A 21,450-nucleotide genomic window follows, 5' to 3' on the forward strand; every position below is an offset into this window, starting at 1 on the left:
AACTTTCTCCCAAGAAACATGCTAACACTTAGGATTAAACTATATGTGTATGATCTTTTTTTCAGCACAGCAGCAAGAAACAGTTCTCAAGCATTCCTTTACCTTCAGATAGCAGTGTGAGTAACAGTAATGAAGCAGGTTGTCAGATGGCTGGCCAAGGCTGCTGACCACATGCACCAGTTGCTCAGCATACATTGGCACTGAGTGCTCCAAGTTAACCTTATCCACCAAAATTCGGATGGACGGTAAAGGCCGCAGGGGATGGAAACTTGCAGCATTTAACACTCCACTTAAGTTCTAAGTGACAGAGGAAAAAAAACATACAATTATTAAATTACAGATGTATTATTTATGATATCTACATATTCTTACCTACATACACAAGCAAATCTACCTGTAATTAACTATTGACAGATACCACAGCATTATACTCATCAACTTTTTATCCAGAATTGTCTTGGGTACAGGTGATCAGGTGCTGGTGGTGGGCAGTGGGGGTTGCAGGGGCAGCCTCTGTGAGGTGAGACCAAGGGCTGCCCCAGGCCAGGCTCAGCCAGTGCTGGATAAACAGTTGACAGACACGGACATATGAGAATAAGTTTGTTGGAAACGAAGTGGTTATGGGGTTGGAAGACATGAGCTCTGTCTCAAGAAAGACTGAGACAACTGAAGTAATTCAGTCTGGAGAAGGTCAGAGGGAAATGCTGCTTCTGTCTACTGCTACCTACTGGGAGGGTAGAGAGAAGAGGGAGCCAGACTCTTGTCAAAGGTGTACCGTAAGAGGATGACAACAGACACAAGCCGGAACACAGGCAATTCAAATTAGGTCTATGGGAAAGCTTTTTATAGCATCTCCATTCTTGGTGCTAATTCAGCACTTGACAGAGCAACCCCTGGAGCAACCTGCTCTTCCTTTGTCCAGGATGTTAGACTCCTGGAGAACACCTAAAAAGATCTCTTCCGATCCAAATTACTCTATAAATCTAAAACAATTATTAAACTTGCATCAAAATAGGACAGTAAGTTGACATATATATGATTTTCAATCTAAAATTCAAAATTGTTATTTTAAATATGCATGGCTTCACTCAGGAAACGTAAATTGAAACTCCAAGTGGTGACTACACCAACCAAAAAGTTCACTTGATTTAAGTGAACTCTTTGCCCCACATCTAAAACAAACATAGGACTGTTCTCCCATTATAAAAATACCATCTTCCCATGCCCATAAGGTGAAAAGCCCCACTAAAATGCAATGTGCTAAAAAATTCTAAAAAGGAAAAACCTCTCTGGGCAACCTGTTCCAGTGCTTCATCATCCTCTGAGTAAAGAATTCCTTCTTAACATCTAACCTAAATCTGCTCTCTTTTAGTTTAAAGCCATTGTCCCTTGTCTTGTCACTATCTACTTGTATAAAAACTCCCTCTACCTCCTTTTTATAAGCTCCCTTTAGGTACTGAAAGGCCACAATGAGGGCTCCTTGAAGCATTCTCTTCTCCAGTCTGAGCAACCACAGCTTTCTCAGCCTATCAGATGAAATATCAGACAAAAGTTCCAGAAATTCATTTAAATCAAGAATTGACTGATTTTGCTCTTTTCCCATTCCTTCTCTTATCCATAGAATACCTTCCAGCCTCATCTCTACAGTACCTCAGCATTGTGCACTGAAGAAGGAACCCTATAGGAATAAAACCAGATTCTTTAGTTGGTGTTATACCACACATATCCAGAAAATAAAACAAATTAAGGCTGTTAGGAAATTTTTGCCTCTCCGAGCAAGTCATCCAGTAGTTAAATTCTCAGTAACAGCCCATGTCCTGCTCATATCCTGGCTGGAACTAGCACACACACAGCTGGCTGTTAACATCTGTGTAGTCTCTATTGAGCCTATGTATTAAAAGATTTCAGACTCTACCAAGTCTGGGAAGACCTGCACAACAGGTACTCTTCTGATCAAAGGAGCTACTACTTTTTCATCTCCTTGATGGTTTAGAATCTTTTTTCTTCACAATTATTTTTTCTTATAAGTACAAGACATCTTCAGTTTATAAGCCTAACTAGTTACATCCCACTCGTCTTAGGTGAGCTAAGGCTCATGGGCACCAAACCAATTCAGAATTCAGCAGTGTATCCAGCACATGGAATCACAGACCAGTAAGAAAATTTATATGGACTAGCACATGCCAATATAAAGAACTGAATAATTATCTGTACATACATACCTTCTCACCCATGATTATGGGCAGCAAGTGGTTTAGTAAATTGAATTCTGCCACAGGGATTATAATTGTACACTTGAGAACAGTGAATGTTGTAAGTCGAGTGGGAATGTATTCCTCCAGTGATGCTATTTCTTCTGAGCTTGGCACAGTTCTGTTTCCATCTGTAATATCTACAATAAATCAAGATTACATATGTTTCACTAAAATAAATAAAATGTGTCCTACAGTTGCTGTTTCAGAAACGATTAGGGACTACCAAAAAAAGCAAAGCTTCCCTCCCCACCTCATAATGAATAATGTTATTCCATGCGGGTTCTACCTAAGGCTAAATGCAATACTAACTGGATTTTCCTGACTTTGAAATCTGTATTGCTCTTCCTCAGAAACTCATCTTAACTGTTTACCATAACTTGTTTCCATGCATTTTCATCCCGTATAACTATTATTTCAAACTAATAAGTATCAACAAGGATACTTTCTTCTCTAAGATTCCAAAATTAAGCTAGTCAATTAAATAAGCCCTTCTTACTCAACAAGAGTCTTATGATTAAAACAAATGGCATCCAAAGTGTCTGAAATTATCTCAGAAGTATATCCAACACTGATGAGGATATTACAATGAATTTTATCTTTATTTTACATTTTGCTCTTCAGACTCATAAAATCCCCTGAAAGGTTTTGAGTTTAACTACTTGGAAGCTGCACCTTCAAGAGCAATAAATTTGGTCTGGTTTAATTCTGTACATTTGTGTATATGCAATAGGAGCAAACCTGGCTTAGTTTTGCTGTAAGGCTCATACTCATGTTCCAGAGCACAAACTATCATTTTCATTATCCGGTGTACCGCGCTGCTATCCAGCCGAAGATTGAGTGGGCCCACAATGAGGCTTTTTGTAGACATCTCCTGAACATTTCCAAAATCTTCACTCTTTACTGAAGAGAGGTCTTGCTGATTCCCAGAGACTACAAGAAGTTTTATAAATAACAAGTCACACCAAACAATTGGACATAATAAAATTTTTTATCAGCTACTTCTGTTTCAAATCCTATGATCACGGACTTATAAATATATATAAAAAGATACAATGCAAACAGAACACACAAATAGACCACGACTGGTTTAACATGTTTTTTAACATTATTTCTGTTTAATGCAGAGCAAACAGGGCAAATTTTTGCCTTGCCTCCAAGCAGAGTACAACTTAGGAACCCTTCCATGAACTTTGTATTTCTCAAGTTTAGTATTCCCTGGAGGTGTCTAAACTTCTATGGCAACTTAACCCCAGGTGCCAGTGACAGCTGTGCTGTTCAAAACTTTCTACAGCTTGTCACGAAGATATCCATCCCCAACAATCAAGGAAAAGGTGTGCTGCAAAGAAATTAGAGACCTGGGCCCTTAAAAGGTTAGCTGCCTGTACACAGCCATGAGAATTACACTCATTTGTACTGTCATAAACCAGACTGACAGCTAAGGCAAACCCTTCCTTCCGTTCACATTTACCTCAACTCACTGTTGCATGGGCAGTGAGAAAACAAACCTCTTTAATCATTAGGTCCCAGGCTGTTTTTAGAAGAACCAACACAGAGATAAAAGAGTGGTTCAGTAAGGTCAGGTAATAAGGTAGACCAAAACCATAAATTCACTGTATACAGGCTATTCATCAGTTACCAAACAGCATGACTATTTCTCTAAACATACTTCACAGAAATCCTTCAGTTAAATTATGCAAATTTTAGAAGCTCAAGTTACATATGACTTGTAAAAGAATACCCTCATCCCTCTAATATATTTAGTTTGCAGAATTGCAGAACTGGGTTTTTTTCCTAATAAACCACCACTTTGACAGTGTCTTCATTGCTTTGACACATGCACTAAACATTAAATGTCTTGCTGATCATTACATAAATGAACTGTCATTCTGACAAAATAAGCATCAAGACTAAATGGATTCTGAGATCACAGAAAGGCAATGGAACTGGTGAAAGGTCTGGAGCACAAGTCTTAAGAGGAGCGACTGACAGACCTGGGGCTGTTTAGCCTGGAGAGGAGACCTTACTGCTCACTACAATTACTTGAAAGGATGTTGTAGCAAGGGGGCGGGAGTCAGTCTCTTCTCCCAAGTAAGAAGTTATAGGATGAGAGGAAACAGCATCAAGTTGCACCAGGGAAGGTTTAGATTGGATACTGGAAAAAATTTCTTCACTGAAATTGGCCACAAGCATTGGAACAAGCTGTCTAAGGGAAGTACTGTAAGCCCTATGCGTGGAAGTGTTTAAAAAATGTATGAATGTGGCATTTGGGGACATGGTTTAGGGGTGAACGTGGCAGTGCTGTGTTAATGGTTGGACTCAGTAGCAGTTCTTTTCCAACCTTAACAATTCCATAATTTCAGGTTGCCTGAGAGGAACCCAGTCTTTTACCTTCCAGAGTAACATTCCCTTTTGCCTCTCTCCTTTACTGTACTCATTCAAAATAGTCTTTCTATTGGTGGAAGTGAGCTTGGGGGAAAAGGAAGCAAGTATAGGTTTTTCCCCCCCTTGTGTTTAAATAATAAAATGTTGTTGCTTCTAAGCATTGGTGAGAAGAAAGGTCGTAGAACAAACCAAGACTATGCCCAATTTGACACTTAGCTGGTCTAATGCTCTGCAGGCCTTTACAGGCTTATATACTCAGCAGAAGAATTAACTTTATCCTTAAAAGCCCAACAGAAGTTGATGGCAAGAGCATTTATAGCCTCTGCTTCCCTTGGTGTGTTCCATGTGAGAGGAAAAAGAATAATAAAAGAAAGATAAAAGAATATCTTATAAAACCTATTCAAATCTTCAGCTGGAACTGAGTTACAACCTTTTTAATAAATTCCAAAAAAGATTTTTTCTTAAAAAGCCAGCATATAGCCTCCTGCATTTATTTTACAGGCAGTTAACATGCATACTTTTATCCTTCCAATTCTACAGAGTATTCAGTTCAGATGAACACTACTAAAAAGAGCAAAAAGCCATAACATCACATAAAAAGGCCAAAAAATAATAAGGCCAGAAGTAGTAACAGCCTACCTTTTCAAAGACTTATACTTGCTTGTATATGAATAATATATTGAAGTGACAGAATTTATACAAACCACTTTCTGGAACAGTCCCATTTAATTCTAAGTGCAAAGAGAACGTGATAGAAAATCTATTGGTTCTACTGAACTAGGTGATCACAGGTGACTTGAAACTTCCCAGTTGCATAAAGAAAAACAATTTTTGATCATTGAGTATTCAAGCTCTCTGTAAACCTTATGTCTAATTCTAACTGACAAAAAATACCAAAATGAGTGCTGCATAATAAACTTGCCACCAAGATAAGTACACATTACAAACAAAATGGAACTTCAGAAGTACACCCCGCTAGGTCTGTAGGTCATTCAAATCAGCGATCAGGGAACTGACAGGCTACATAATGTTTCAGGGAAAATGTTTTGCATTGAAATACGAAGCCAAAATCCAGAAAAATACAGGAAGGGGAGGACAGGCAGCATTTCAAAATAAAACTACTGTGCATGACTATCTCGTTTTCATTCAAAATACTGAAATTGATTAATGCACTTGTGTAAGTGACAGATGAAACTCCTGAGGTTAATGTTATCCAGGAGGCACTTGTGGTTTAATCAGTAATTCTATGCTTCAGGAAAGGTTAAAGGTGCAAAGAATGTGTCAAACCAAAATTGCCTTGACAGATAAAAATCTTACAATCACAGTAACTGCCTCCTATAACTTAAGTTGGGTTAGGGTATTTTATGGAATGTGGTGTGCACTGATTGTAACTAAAAAAATAGTTAATATCAAAATAAGAAATAGTAAAATTTAAACTTTCATATAAACAAATTAGAAGTGCAGCAGGTTTATACTGTTTTCAAAATCTTGAGGTATTTATATCTTCATTTTAGAGAAATTATTTACGCCTCTTTTTATGTGTTATTTAATAACTATGCACTTAACCCACAAATATGGAAAAATAAACTAGAAAATAACTAGCAGAAAACACCACATTTGCTTTTCTGAGGAACAAAACTATTTGAAAATTCAAAGTTTTAAGTTCTTGATTCAGAGAAACAACAACTATTTTAACAACTTAAAAATTAATCATTCCATTCTTCTATGTAGAGAGGTAGCTGAAATTAAAGGAGTAATACCAAAATAAAAGCACACAGCTTGATAGGAAGTCAAGCTACACTTTGTGAAGTGTTTTCCTTGATGGAGAAAACAGAAGCTAAGGCTCTGAGAAAGCAAACTGGAAGAAAAAGAAGAGAAGCTAAAGAGGGAAAAATGTAGTCAGAATATACCAGTAGCCTGGCATTGAGGAAAATAAATTCATTCCTGAGTTCAGTCATTCCTGAAAAGGGCTAGTTAAAAGTCAGAAAATGATATGATCACAGCATTCCTTGTGCATTCAGAGAAACAAGACAAAATATTCCACAAAATCAATTTTTCTTCATAATCAAATAGTCTTTGCATATTCAATTTTTTACAGTAAGATTCAAAAAGGCTTAACCAAGATTTTCAACTTCTCTACATAAGACTTCAACACACAATTAAATATTTATCACTATTAAAACCAGAAGTAGACTGCAGTAGAATCTTGACTTAATTGTATATTTTCTCAGCTTCACACGACACTCATAGCACAGAGGAAAGTCTCAGAACCAGGAAAGAACTGTTAAATTTCCTAGTGTATTCTTCTACAACCAAAGGCAATACCATCATTTATTTCTTTTTTTAAGTTTTGCATGATCCATCCTCTAAGGAAACTGGAAGTTTCTTTCCTACTCCTTTTATTCTTAATGCCCAACAAGTCCAGAAAACAAACACAAAAACAAAACGAAACCACAGATGAGTTGGATTAGGTAGCAAGGACAGGACAGATAAATGTTCGGTCACAATACAGCAAGAAGTTCCCAACAGATGTCCAGAGAAATAGTATTCACAATAATAAATACACAGGTGGGGAAGAAAGCACTATTAGTTTGACAGTGAAACTGCATAGCAGCAGCTGTAGATGACAGTCTTAGAAGAATTGGGGGGGGGAAGTCACATTGCAATTAATGATGAGAATACATGTGTAAAAACATGTATGTATTTCTTATTGATAGATTAACTCCTTTGTCCCTTTTTTTGTAACACTCACAGTAGTAGATATACTTACTGCATTAAATTCACTTCTCAGACTTAAAAAAGAATTGATAGGAATCTCAAAAATTACTTAGAATTGGCCAATATATCTATGTGCACATGGTTTATTTGTTCACAAAATTGTTCAGATACATATATTTCAAGATTAAGCCTCCACACTATCTTGCATCCTTGCATTTTAATTCGTAGGAGAAAAATCACAGTCCTTTTCATCTTCTGCAGCAAGTACACAGTCAACCTCATTCTTCAACTAGGCTTTCTCAAAAGATTTTTTTTTTTACATGCAAAGTCAATAATGATAACTTTAAAAAAAAGAAAAAGACATCATACTTTATGAACTTCACCACTGCTACAAGCTAATTACTTTCAGTTTAGCAACTGGCTATAAAAGTATCACTGTGATTACTTATGCAGAAAAAAAAAAATAACACCGACAATCAACAGCTAACCAAAATAGCTAACCTCAAAGACATCATTGAAGAAACAAAGATGAAAGCATTTTAATGATGGTTTTGATGGTAAATCTAAGATAAGTTAGAGGACAGTTGGTCAAGGACCATCTAGGCATGAAAAGTCTTTGTTTCTATTATTTATCAGGGTAAACAAAGAAAAAAAGGTACCTTTCCCACTGGTGCTTTCCATTGTGTACAAGTAATCCATGTAGAAAGCCCCAAACCTCTGCATTCCAGCTATCTCTGTGTACATCTCCTACCAACACAGCAAAGCAAACAAAGAAAATGTTGTATAAGGATAGAATCTTGAGATTACCAACTGATAGACTGGTATTAGAGAGATATATTCATGTTTGGATTTGTGCATCAACACACGGAAAGGCTTATCAAAACAAAGGCAGAGGTTATCCCAAAGAATTCACCTTTCTGATAGGTAATGTAACTTCTATTTGAGGCCACACAAATCCACATCCATAATTCCAGTGGACATGCTGACCAATTCATCAATAACATCTAGTCAATTAGTACCTTTAATGGAGTAAATATTCTTCATCTTTTGCATGCAACAGATCTACCTAATTAAGTACACTGAAAACTTAAGCTCATTCAATTCAAAACTTAAGCTCATTCAATTCAATACAATTCAAGCAACATTGTAGTTTTATCTTTAAACAAGAGGAAACATATTAAGACTTTATGCCATCACTGAGACTTATACATAATATAATCCATTACGTAGCAAACTTGCTTCGCCAAAAAAATAGGCAAATCTAAAAACATTGAAGACAGACCAAGTATAGAGTAACTAAAACACTATATGGGAAAAGTCTGAATACAACTACTTGTGATTTTACTAATCATTTTTACAGGATTCTTCAAGGTTACACTTCAGTAGTACTAAAAAGGTGACAATAGTAAAATTTAAATTTAAAAGAAATTGTAAATGGATTATCTGTACATTAAACAGAGCATAGAACTCCAACTATGAACAAAGAACCACCTTGGTCATTACATACAGTTTTTAAAAATCACAGATAATCAAAGAATAAAGTTTTACTGCACAATTTACAACAACAGACACTATTGGTGACTGAAAATCTGTCTCTAGAAAAGGTAGGATTAGTAAAATTTTCTCTAAGTAGACAAACATAGGACATGAACAATAAAATTAACACTGCCCAAATCTGGTTTCCAAGACAGCACTTCTTAGTTTGAAAACCATGGACCACTTACTGTTTGGGTTTAAAGTATGTGCTGGTAAAGCTTTTGCTAGCATTCTTTCATACCTATTTTTCTCTTAAAGTGTTCTGTGGCTAGTGCTTTTGGAAACTGTGGAATTAATTCCGTTTTTGGAGTAGGAGACGGGGGTTTGAGGTTTCTTTCGAAAATGTTTCTTCAGTTTGGGGGGTTTTTTTGGCTCGGTGTTGTGGGTGTCTTTTTTTTGACACAAACAGATTTACTTTTTTTCTTTTGGTCAACTGCAAAGTAAGATTCAGTTAAACGTGAAAAAGTAATGAAAAATCAGTCCTGGAGTAGTACACAGATCTAGATAGTTATTAGAAATCTATTAGACAGCATTGGAATTTTTTTCTAAGAAAAACGTGATTCTCTGACCTTATGATGAGCTGCATCCAATATAAATTCTGCCCGAATACTATTATTTTCTGGACTTCTGTAATCAAATAGTGAATTGGTAAGATACGTCATCCCTTTCGCACTCAAATTTTCTCCACAATTAAAGAAGTAGGCCTCCTTCATGAGGTAGTACAAAATAATATGGCAGGGGAGGAAAAAAAAAACCAACATAGTCAAGTTAACAGAAGTTTCAATTGTCATAACACACAAATAACACACACACAGTAGCAACCCTCGAGAGTATATTTCATTATGAATGAAGATAAAATAATTAAATTATTTTCACTGAAGTAACACTGAAGTCCCTCCCCATTTTCAATAAAAATGATTTTATAGCTGACAATCTCATAGTTGCTGCAGACAAGGCTGCTGCCCACCCTCACATCCCCAGCAACATCTCCATTGTACTTAACAAGGCCAACAGAGCATTTTTACAGTTTTTCAGCCTCTCTTTCTGGAAAAGCCCACTTCTATCCATTGCAGCACACCAGCCATGTAGTGTGTCCCACTGCATCTCTAAAATCCCATATCATAAACTAAAGTTGTGTAAGGATATCTAGATCTTTTTTTGGTTTCTGTGCTGCATACCCAAACACCTGAGATGGATTGCAAGCCATGCTTCTCTCACAGGTTAAGGATAAGAATCTGTCCCATCATACCTATCACAGTACAGTGCATGATTTTCCAAATTAGGAGATATTTGACATAAATATAATCATTTTGTGTTTTCTTTCATAATCTTAATTTTTCTCCTTAAAATACATTCCAAGACTTCACAAAACACTAACATCAAGTTAATAGGTCCGTTCTTGGCTGCATTACTTTTTTTTATTTAAAAAAGATAATAGTTGCTGTTCTCCAGTACCTTAGGACACTATTCTATCTACAGTTCAACCAAAAATCATTATCGAATTTAAAATTTAATGCACCACTTCATTAAATATTTTAAAAGTACTCCATACTTGGTTTTGTCTTAAGTAATTGAAGATTTGCTTCTATTTAAAATATAGAAATTAATACTGTTTAACTCCTTAATTTAATATTTCTCTTAACCTTATTGAAAAATTAGGTAAAATACTCATTTGATATTTGTACCACACTTCTACTATCTTCAGTATACAGTGTTCTCATTTGTTCCCTTCCAACCTTCTGTTCATTTAAGCACTTTCAAAGATTTTCAATTGTTTGTATTTGTTATATAAAATCAAAGTATGCAGACATAGACAGTAATGGGCTATTGTCAAAGTAAAAAGTCTTGTTTTGCCTCTTCTCATTCTGAAATATTTGTCTTTTCAGCTCTGAGGAATAGAATTGAGTTGTATATACCAGTAACATTCAAAAACTTAAATCACAATTTGTAACAGCAGTCTTTTCAATTTTTGCAATCAATAAAGCATAACAGGACTGCTAATTGAGCAAGTCAGCTCATATTTCAACATACTCACTTCATTGCTCCTGTTCATGTTCTCTTCAAAATCTTTAATTCCCATAATTCCTTTAAGGCACATAGCTTGGCAACCAACAAAACCAATTTGGCAATCAAAGAAAAGTTCACCTTTCATAAGGACCTAGTGAGGAAAAAAAAGTGGTATTTTTAAGACTTCTACTCCCCAAGAAATAAAAAATGTGGACAAAAGTGAACCAAAATATGTTTAGGTTTATATATTTAGAGTTTTAATAAATAGCAATCACAAGGGCATTTCAAAGGAAGAGATTACTTTAGTATTTCATCATCACAGCACTAGAAATTTAGAGAATTTATATGGAAGTGATTATTACGACAAACACATCCAATATGACAGAATATGAAAACTCGGCAACAAAATAATTAAAAAATATTTTATTGGTAAGTATTTGCTACATTACTTATGATAAATCAAAAAAGCCCAGTCAATGGAAAATTACCTCAACTGTTGTTCCTTCTTGTTCCCAGCATATAACTTCTTTGGATTTTACTTTCTGAGGGCTGTAATAACTACTTTCAGCTTGCATTTCAGTGAGCTATGAAACAATAGGATAAACACATTATAAAAGTCAATATTAGTATTAAACAGCAGTAATGTCATTAATATACAGAATTGATGAAGACAAACTATGGGCCAAAACTTATTAATAGGCAGGAAACAGGTGCAATTAAACAGCTGTAACACATTATCCATATTGGAACTTCTCATATGCAACTTCTGGTTGAAACATGCCATGACAGAATGTCTAAAATCCACTACAGTATTTTTAGTTTCCTTATCTAAAGAGAAACTATGTAAAAAGATGAAAGAAATACACAGTTGCATTATTAATATAATAACAAATTAGCTCATAAACTGCTGTAAAAATACATAAATACGTTATTTATTCTTCCCAAAATAATTAAACAGCATGATAATATTACAAAAATATTTCGGTTACAACCATACTCATTTTTGTTTCTTGTCATGGCAACCAAGAGGAACATGCATTTATATTTCTTGAATTATTTCAATATAAAAATTCAAAATGGTAAAACACAGATTAATAAAAGCACATAGCCTACAGCTAAGAAAAACAGGAAAAGAGGTACAAAATAATGATGTTATATTTTGACCGAAAAAACACTTAGTTTATGTTGAACAGCTTAAATAGTTCCAATTCTAATTTTTATATAAAAACATCCACAGGCTCTCATTTTTTTCAAGAGTGGATACACATGGATGTTGTTTCAAATTAAAATTTTGCAATCCAAATGTCCAAGAGAATTGGATAAAAAAATCACTGACCACCCTTCACCTGTGTGCAATTATAGTAGAGGAAAAGCAATTAATTGATTAAAAGAACTCAGACATTACAAGAATAATTTTCACCATTATTAGAAAAAGCTACATTTAATTTGGCATGATTTTTAGCTGGAATGATATCAACTGTTCATAATGCTAATGCAGAAACTTGACCTTATTTTTTAACCAAAGTATGAACCACAAATTAATTCCATACATTCTTTGCATGCAAGTAGAACAATGAATTCTGTTTCCCTCCTAACTGTCACCATATTAATATCATACATCATTTCACATTTAAAATTTATAGAATGTAAGATGTTACACTCTAAGTAGTTTTTAATCACTTCCCAATATAAAACACGTGAACTTGCCAATGAAGCATTAGGAAAGCCCCCAGAAAAGTATGTTCAAAAATAAGTTCATATTATTTTTAATGATTTTTCTCACATGAGGAAAGAGCATAAAATTACTATTGTATGATGAAGTGCAAAAGAAGATGCTGAGCCACGAAAAACAAGAAATTTGAGTCCTGGTAGTTTGTTTGGGTTTAAGTGTCCCAGGGATGATAAGTAACACAGAAAGAGAAGATTCTCCATTATTTATTTTTAGCCTTTTTTAATGAAGACTGAAGCAGATTGACATAAAAGAACACGACAATGTTTGTTGATATCCTCAAATTTTGCAACCAAATTTGCCAGGAGGTTGACGCCTTAAAACATTAACCTTCCCACAGAATGCCTACAGCTTCCAAAGTCATTTGCCTCAGCCTTCCTGACAGTTGCCGAGCAGCTCAGTGCCCTGCTACGCCACCAAACAAAAATAGCTAAGAGAAACTAAGCATAAAGCCCCTCACAACGCTCTTGTGCACAGATGACAAGCCACACAGGCAATAAAGGTTCAGGGAGCTGCTGATGGTATTAGGTGTATAATCAGGCACATAACTGTTGTACGAGAGTTACGGAAGTATTGCAGTTCATCTGAAAGGCTCAAAGTCATAAAAATCAGCCTCAGTTACTCTGTGGCAAAGTTCTGGCCTTGATTTAATACATGTTTAGTTGTAAAGCCAAGAGCCACTTTGTGTAGTTATGCACATAAAATTGTTTGCATATAGTTTGGTACATGTTAAAAGTATTTTGCTAATTCAGAACCTTAATTTTAATTTCTGTCAGTATATCTCAATATCTTATTCAGACTCTCCATATTCCCTTCTGCAAGCTTACAAAAGAATAGAGAGAAGGCCAGTAACCAGTTTGAAATTTGTTTACAAAAAAAATACTTAAATCTTTCTCTACATACATAGTATATAGCTCAAAGTATATGTACTATTTATCCTTTGTTTGTTCAATTCATTTTCAACAAATGGAAAATAATTTCAACATTATCAAGTTAAAACCATAATTTTACTTGCAATAGTCTAAAAAAAGAACAGTCTAAACAATTCCTCGAATTCACAATCTCTATGAAGCAAAAACTTTTTTATAAAGAAATATTACACATTACATGGATAGAATACTTCAATAAACATTCATAGAAAGCCTTTAAGATTCTTCTCCCATCAAAGAATATTAATCCAAGTTGTTTCCCTTTAAGATTATTAAGTTGGCTGAAATGGCAAAACCAGCTCACATTGCAATTATCAGTAGAGTATGACAGAAGAGGAACATTCAACATTCACTTTCCATGTTATTCATTAATGTATCATTTCCCATCTCCAATCAAACTGTATGCAAACACTCAGGTAATCTTTATGCACTTCCTCAACAAGCCAAATGAATCCTTTATGAAACAGAGAAATACTTACCTTAAAAGTCACTGTTGCCTTCGTACAGTAAAACCCAACTGAAATAATAGGATCCTTTAGAGACTGAGATTTCTGCTGATGTAACGTTGTTCCATCGTCAATTCCACTAGAATCATTCTCTTCATCATCATAACTTACAATGGCAGGGACAAAAGACCAAGCCCAAGATACCCATCCTTGTTGCTGGTCATCATCTTGATGCAAATAAGGATCTTGATACTGTGTTGGATATTGCATTATTGAGCTTGTTTCATCTTCTGCACCTTTTGAAACAAAAAAAAATTTAAATTTCAGAGCAACCAAGCTTGAAAGTTTATTTATTAAGTTCAAATTTTCAGTATACGAAATTTATCCAGGACAGTATTACACATAGCATTCACTGATACTTGGTTTATAATGACAGAAAACAAGTAAAAATTTTAAATTACTGAATATAAGTCTCCAAACACTTGTTTCATTAACATTTTCCTCTAAATGATATTAAGGATCTCTGCAGTAGTTTTAGTATATTTGCAGTGAGGTCAGAATTTTTCATTTATACCACAAGCTTTCAAGATCTCTTCCATTAAAGACCTTCTAAAGTTGTAAATTAAACCTTACTTTAATTAATTAAAAAAAATTAAAAAGATTAATTAAACTTTACAGAAATTATGCTATGTTACGATCTCATAGCTTCCAATTTTAAAATGAAAAAAAAGGACTTCAATTGCAACAGTGATAATAAGAAAAATGTAAACACAGCACAAAAATTAACATCCAAAATTTAAGGCTGAAAACCTCCTTTGTTTAACTCAGCTTTTCAAGTATTCAAAGATATAGGTTTAACCTGCTCAAAAAAGCTGGTATGCCATCTGTGAGTCAAAAGTCCAAATGTTAATTCGTCTGAGAAAAAAATTAGAGATAGCATACAGAACAAAACAAGGATTTCCCCAAGGATTCAAGTCTAAGATTCATGATCCAGATGGGTAATACTGCATGTACTAAGAGCATAAATATCTTCTATCTGGTTTCATCATCACTCTTACGGGACTCCCAAGGGCTATTAACTACTTCAGAATTACTATAGGTAGTACAGGATGTAGTACTGTTCCTTTAGGAGAAAAATATTATGTTTATTGTATCATTTAACTGAGAACAGAAATAGGCATATTCTATTTCTATTTACTTCTTGTTAAACTCAGAGATCCCACTCTTACAAATTTTAGACCTTTCAATCTTTAGTCTAATTAGTCTTTAGTCTTTTACTCTAATTATTTATACTTGCATAATGGAAGAAAGTGTAATAAAAAAACACTTGTGAGAATTCTGTGCACATGCTTAGAGGCCAGGACACCTTCACCCACAAGGGCAGTGCAATCTTCCTTCCTGCTCTCTTCACAAAACAGTCTTAGAGATCAGATTTCAATCCAAATGTAAATCTTGAAAACACAGGAAATACAGAAGAGGTGCACATAAAATCTTGGAAAAAGCCAAGAGGCACAACTGTCAGATATAGAAGGAAAAAGAATTGATATGAAGGATGACTCAAGTAGTTTAGTGTAGACTGCTATTGGCAAGCACAGAAGAAATGGCAGAAGGTCTGACAAAAAAAAAAAATGGTGGAGGGGTAGGACCTGGGTCATGCATAACGTTTAGTCTACACAGCCATAACATTAAGCCACCATTTAGCATACTTCTTGCTCCAGCACACACAGAGGCAACAGTAAAAGATGCCAGATAATAGTTTGGACTATAAATTTCATGGAAGTCATTAAAATAAGACAGTACCATTTTAGTTTACCTGCTCTATGTATATGCTGTGAGACAGAAAACAGAAGGAGGAAGCTATACGTATTTTCTATCACTAAATTAAAACCACAATAATCATTATGAAGAAACATGTAGAAGAGGGAATACATGTTGTATGAAAATAAAAAGCAAACAAGACCAGACAATGTAAATGGACAGAACTATTGAAAACATAGTGCAAAGCAGTACTTTGATGTTTAGAACAAGTTCTGATACACCTATTGTCAATAACAATTTCCAAAGAAAGATGACACACTCTGGCTTTTCTCTTATTCAGTACAAATGTGGCTGCTGCCAGTTTCGAACTTGCTTATGGACAGGTGCTTTGTTGCATGATACAGTGACAGGTAAAGTCAAAGTACCCTACTGTGCCACAACTCCCAAAATGGTCTTTTTGGATCCTGTTTAACCTCAGTTTAGTCAGGACCACCAGAACTCTTTACGGAACCTATATGAAAGAATGTTAAGAGTACTAAATACTTACCCAGCACAATGAATGGCTTCTAACAAACTGCAAACTGCAGAGATACTTGATAAGGACTAGACTTGGGCATTTATATTTGCAAAAAGGAAAGAAATTCATGTTTTAAACACTGCTTCTTAAAAAGTAGAAGTTGTATTTACCTGTGATATTTCCCAACATATCTTTAGTGTGGCAAATCAAATCTTCACTTTCCCCATCTTTGAAGCTGCCTATTTCTCCATAATACAGAGCAATCCCAAGCTGCATTATACGTATAAACATAGGAAGCTGCTGATCAGAGATTGAAAGTTTCAAACTTTCAACTAATGTGTGAATCTATAATATGAAAGAGAACAAAAGCAAATAATAACAAAGCTCTGTGATCAGTAACATTGGCTTTTAAACCATACAACTCCATATAGTTTTGGTATTGGCATTCTGATTTCCAAAACCGAAAGCTGCAGTACAACACAAGGCAAAGAGGTGCAAACAACAACAACAACAAAAACATACACTCTTTGGGTTGCCACACAAGAGACCTTCGGGTTGAAATGTCAAGTGTAACATATTTTACATATATAAACATTTATTTATTTGGGTTTTTTACAATTGTTGCTGAAAACATTTCTTAAACATAAGTGACTTAAGTGCATCTGATTGAACTTTTATTTTCATTTTTCATAAAAATCTCTGCACGCTAAAGAAACACTAGATATACTGGGTTTAATATAAATGGTCCTTCACTTTGATTCTTTCCCACTCCAAACACTATTGTAAGTGCACAAACCTTTTCTGTACAGAAGAACAACAGGAAGGATAAGTTAAAAATAACTATCTGGAAGAAACTGTTTGGAAGAAGTAAAAAGGATTATTTTGCCAGAAGCCTTTTTAAAGTCACAAAAGGCATATGTCATAGTCGAGAACAGGAACACCAGATAGCATTGCAGGCAATGGAGATAATTATAGAGTAGCTTCATCGAAATTACATTACACTCCATGACGTCTTGTATGGTACTATCCTCCCATCATGATCCTGCTCTTACATGGTCAGTGGAACTCAGCTGCTCCTCAGCTGATTCACTCATCTTCCTAAAACTGGCAGGAAACTATTTATTTCTTCTTGTCAAGTTAGTTTTCTGTCAACACAGTGAGTGGACTTAGATGACTGACAGGTCAGACAAATGTCAGTGCTGCTACAAATAGACGGAGGCAGGACTGACATCGCCAGTGCAAATCAGCTCATCTGTCTCACAGTTGCCTCATCTTGTGATGGTTTTTACAAGAACAGCAGGAAAAAAAGCTTTCAACTCTAATCATTTTACATGTGTTTTGTCATTCTCACCCACTTACACTATTTGCATTCTAAAACTGAAAATAGGAGCTTAGTGTTCCTAGTTTAAAAGCATACAAATACATACGCAAGTATTTAAGAATCATCCTCCTTTGAGAAGTCTTAACTCCAATAAAAGTCATTAAGATTAGTTTGGCCAAAACATTGCAATGGACACAGTAATCAAAATTATGCAGGTTACAAAAATGTTTTAGCACCTACAAAGTTTTCTCTCAAGATGAAAATCACACATCCTTTACTAAGCGAACAAGACATAGAATAAAAGATCTCGTTATAAAGATCTTCACAGATTTGGAGAAAGATTGAGCGCTGCTGGCTTTTGTCTTGAGCTGGGAAACAAACTACTGTCCTTCGCTAACCCACCCTTCAGACACACTGAAGCTGCAGTAATATCATTTCCAGCAGACACTTTTAGAAAGCTTTAAGCATCCTTGAATTAATACCACTAATGAAGCTGTTGTATTTACTGATAACAGCTCCTTTTACTTCAACTGTAAGAAAACACAGCTATTTCCACTGATTAGCTAAATATTTTAAAGAGTCTCTTTAAAATGCTGCAACCTGATGACCCACAATGCACAATCTCCATGCATAAAACCATTCAGAAAGTTACCAAATCCAAATTTGCATGGGTCAGCAGATTTGTAGATCTAATTGTTGCATAATGGTATGGCAGTGAAATATTAAAACAGAATAAAGATTTAAAAATAATTATCTTTAGACATTATTCTATGGATCATAATAAACAATTATTACTTCACTTAAATATTAATCTAGCATCATATGTCTAATATTTTAATTGTGTACATTTCTGAATATTTTAATAAACAGTATTTTATGTTTAAAGATTGAAGAAAAAGGAAGAGGAAAAAAGAACAAATGAAAAAAGAAAAGTGTTAAGTAAACTATTTGCAACATAGCCAAAACCAAAATCAAAGTGTAAAAAAAAAAGTTAAGACACCTTTTAACAAACTGACATATGCCTTAAAAAAGGGCAGAAGCAATAAATGGCCAACAAAGATGACCAAAAAAGTTTAATACAAATTTAATTAAATTAGTACCATCACTGTGTATTTTAGTATGAGTTTTATTTTAGTCCAATATCCTCTAAAAAACTGTAAGTAATAAAATAATAACAATCATCATTTTTACAACTCTGTAACTTCAAAGTATATGGAAGACTGTCAGCATTTACATTAAAGTGTGCTGTCAGGCTGTCAGAAACTTGTAATTTGGCCATAAACTTTTGCTCTGCAAACTTAGCATATAGGATAATCATGTAATGATTCCTTATTATCACGGGAGTTCACACAGATTCCAAAGTTAAGGCACATAGTTAAAAGTCCTACTAACATTGAATACACAACTACTTCTTTATAAAACTCAAATAAGCAAAATTCCAAAATTGCTACATGTTTCTCTGAATAAAGTAAATAAAAGTTTTTCTTTCCAGTATGAAGAATCAGTCTTTGTATAAATCAAGATACACATATGAAAAAAGGAAGCTTCTGCAAACATGTGTACCACCAGGCATTCTACGTAACATTTTGTGATTATTCTTAGCTGGATAAATACTCATCTGGTCATTACTATATCTACAAATCTTCAAATTTGCTCAAAGTAACCAAAGGCATAGAGATGTACAGCACACAGAACAAAGAGGGGCATTTGGCAAACCAGGTAAGATTAACTCCCAACCTCAAATTCACAGTAGGACTTCCTGAATCGTATGAACTAAAAGACTGACACTTCTAAATTATATTCTTGAGAAATGCCCATCAAAACTGATCTCAAAATCTACTATTTTGCAGTGCATACATCCGGAGATTAATTTTTATTGACACTGTATTCTTCCTAATTTAAAAAACTTCTCAGCTAATTAAGTGGGCACCATTGATATTCTTTGAGAGCGAGAAGGAGGAGAGATGAACCTTACATTTGTGACTATTCAGAGCAGAAAAAAAAAATAGGAGTGTGAGGTAGCTTAGTCTCCCCATCAACTCAGTGTTTTGTTTCTGCACTGTGAACCGTAAAGATGTCACCTAGTGTCAGATGTCTGTGTTTAGCATCACACCCCCGCTCACAAGGAGCTGTTTGACTCGCTAATCCAGTTCACGTGGTTCACTGCACACTGTTAATACACTCGAGTTTCTTCTTGTTCGTCAGAGTTTGCGCTACACTTGAAAACATAACTTGAGGCAAAAAATCCTTTCCATCCTATTGCAGACACCTTTGAGAACGCAACTGGCTTCTTTTCTTTAACAGACTGCACCTTACAATTGTGCTTTTTTTAAAGTCCAAGGAAAAAAGGAAATATTAGAGAACATAACTTCCTTATTTACATACTGTTACTGTAGATAAACTAATTGCATCATATGAACAAAACACAATTAAAAATTCCTTTAGCAAAAACCAACACCATAAGCTTTTCATACTACTTAAAATTTCTAAGTATCTTTTGAAAAATCTCAAAACTCACAAGTGAGAAGCAAAAAATGTTATTTTGGATACCTACTTTAATAATAGATGGCATTTTGGAGTTGAGGTTATCATAAGTGAAATGCAGACGAGTTCTGAAGGAGCATTTGTACAGCAGAGGTTCCTGGTAAAATTCAATTTTACCACTAGCATTTCTCTTATCAAGACATACTGTGCAGTCAGAAAAGTTGATCATCTTTCTCAGTACCAGATCGGTGGCTTTTAAAAGAAGTGTATAGGTTAAAAAAATATATTGCATAAGAAAAATTGTGCATACAGCTTCTTAACTAAAAGAAATCAATACAAGATACTTATTTGGTCATTATTTAAATCAGCAGCAAAGTACTTGCTTATATGATTAATGTGTCACAGACTTTTTCAGCTGAACGCGCAAGAAGTGAGGACAAATTAGTTACACCCAATTAAAATTTTCACCCCTTCGCTGTACCTTAGATCTTTCTATAAGAGTACTGTTTCATGTGGAAGCATAAGAGCAATAAATATTGTTCTCGTTATTCTCCCAGAAATAACTTTGCATGTTTTCCCCCAAAGTTTTCTTTTGAACCTTCCCAAACAAACGAGAGCTATTACAGTGATCTTAACATGGAACGTATTTTGTAATTTTGTCATATTAATTTATAATTATTTTAGCCAGACCAAAAACAATATGTCCAGGAAAACATTAATTGAATTCCCCAATCTACCCCCCGAAATCTTCTATGTGATCTTAGTACTCTTACCGCACTACAATTCCACTTCTACCAAATGTCAATAAGAGTAGCTAAACACAGAGGCGAATGCTGACAATTCAAGGACTGAAACATTGAAATACTGAAGACCAAAACAAAAATCAGTAGTTGTTTCCTTTTACCCCTGAAAACATGAAGTGAAATGTATCATGTCTTGCAATCGGTATGTCGCGCTCACTACAGTGCAGCACATTTTACTGCCTCTCTAGCCAGTTTAGAGTTTTAAGATCATCACAAACAAGGGCAATGAAATGCCTTAATATGCTACTGCTCATTCACAAAAATAGAAACTGCTTGCCTGTGCACTCACCACCAGCAGCAAGCACAGAATGAAATACCCTCAAAGGACAGCAAGTATGAGCAGAGGACTGCAACACGTCTAATGTAATGATGTGTGATCATACAAGTATGCATTAAGAATCAATCAATATTAGCATAATTGGCTTTTCGGAATCAAGGTATGGACCAGGGAAAAACTGATTAAAAATGAAAACAGGCAGAAATTATTTTACTTCTGATATAAAGAGCTGTTTTTATGAGACTTGCAAATTTCTATATGAATTTAAGAATGCCTCCACAGTGATAC

The 21,450-nt window shown here is 34.8% G+C and overlaps 1 protein-coding gene across 2 annotated transcripts in view; it reads right to left on the reverse strand.

The window, feature by feature from the left end:
* Positions 1-21,450, reverse strand: part of VPS13B (vacuolar protein sorting 13 homolog B) — a 427,213-nt gene that overhangs the window by 359,486 nt on the left and 46,277 nt on the right. For both annotated transcript variants that reach the window (XM_027717679.2, XM_027717677.2), the window contains exons 6-15: positions 20,153-20,334; positions 16,448-16,622; positions 14,036-14,298; positions 11,387-11,482; positions 10,927-11,049; positions 9,461-9,598; positions 8,015-8,102; positions 2,994-3,185; positions 2,223-2,392; positions 103-297 (exon numbers count right to left, since the gene is read on the reverse strand). In XM_027717679.2, the coding sequence (XP_027573480.2) occupies positions 103-297; positions 2,223-2,392; positions 2,994-3,185; positions 8,015-8,102; positions 9,461-9,598; positions 10,927-11,049; positions 11,387-11,482; positions 14,036-14,298; positions 16,448-16,622; positions 20,153-20,334 (1,622 nt within the window). The remainder of the gene's footprint in view (positions 1-102; positions 298-2,222; positions 2,393-2,993; positions 3,186-8,014; positions 8,103-9,460; positions 9,599-10,926; positions 11,050-11,386; positions 11,483-14,035; positions 14,299-16,447; positions 16,623-20,152; positions 20,335-21,450) is intronic.

This window comes from Pipra filicauda, unplaced genomic scaffold (genome assembly GCF_003945595.2).
Source record: "Pipra filicauda isolate LSUMZ 115617 unplaced genomic scaffold, ASM394559v2 scaffold110_size2237424_pilon, whole genome shotgun sequence".
NCBI lineage: Eukaryota > Metazoa > Chordata > Aves > Passeriformes > Pipridae > Pipra > Pipra filicauda.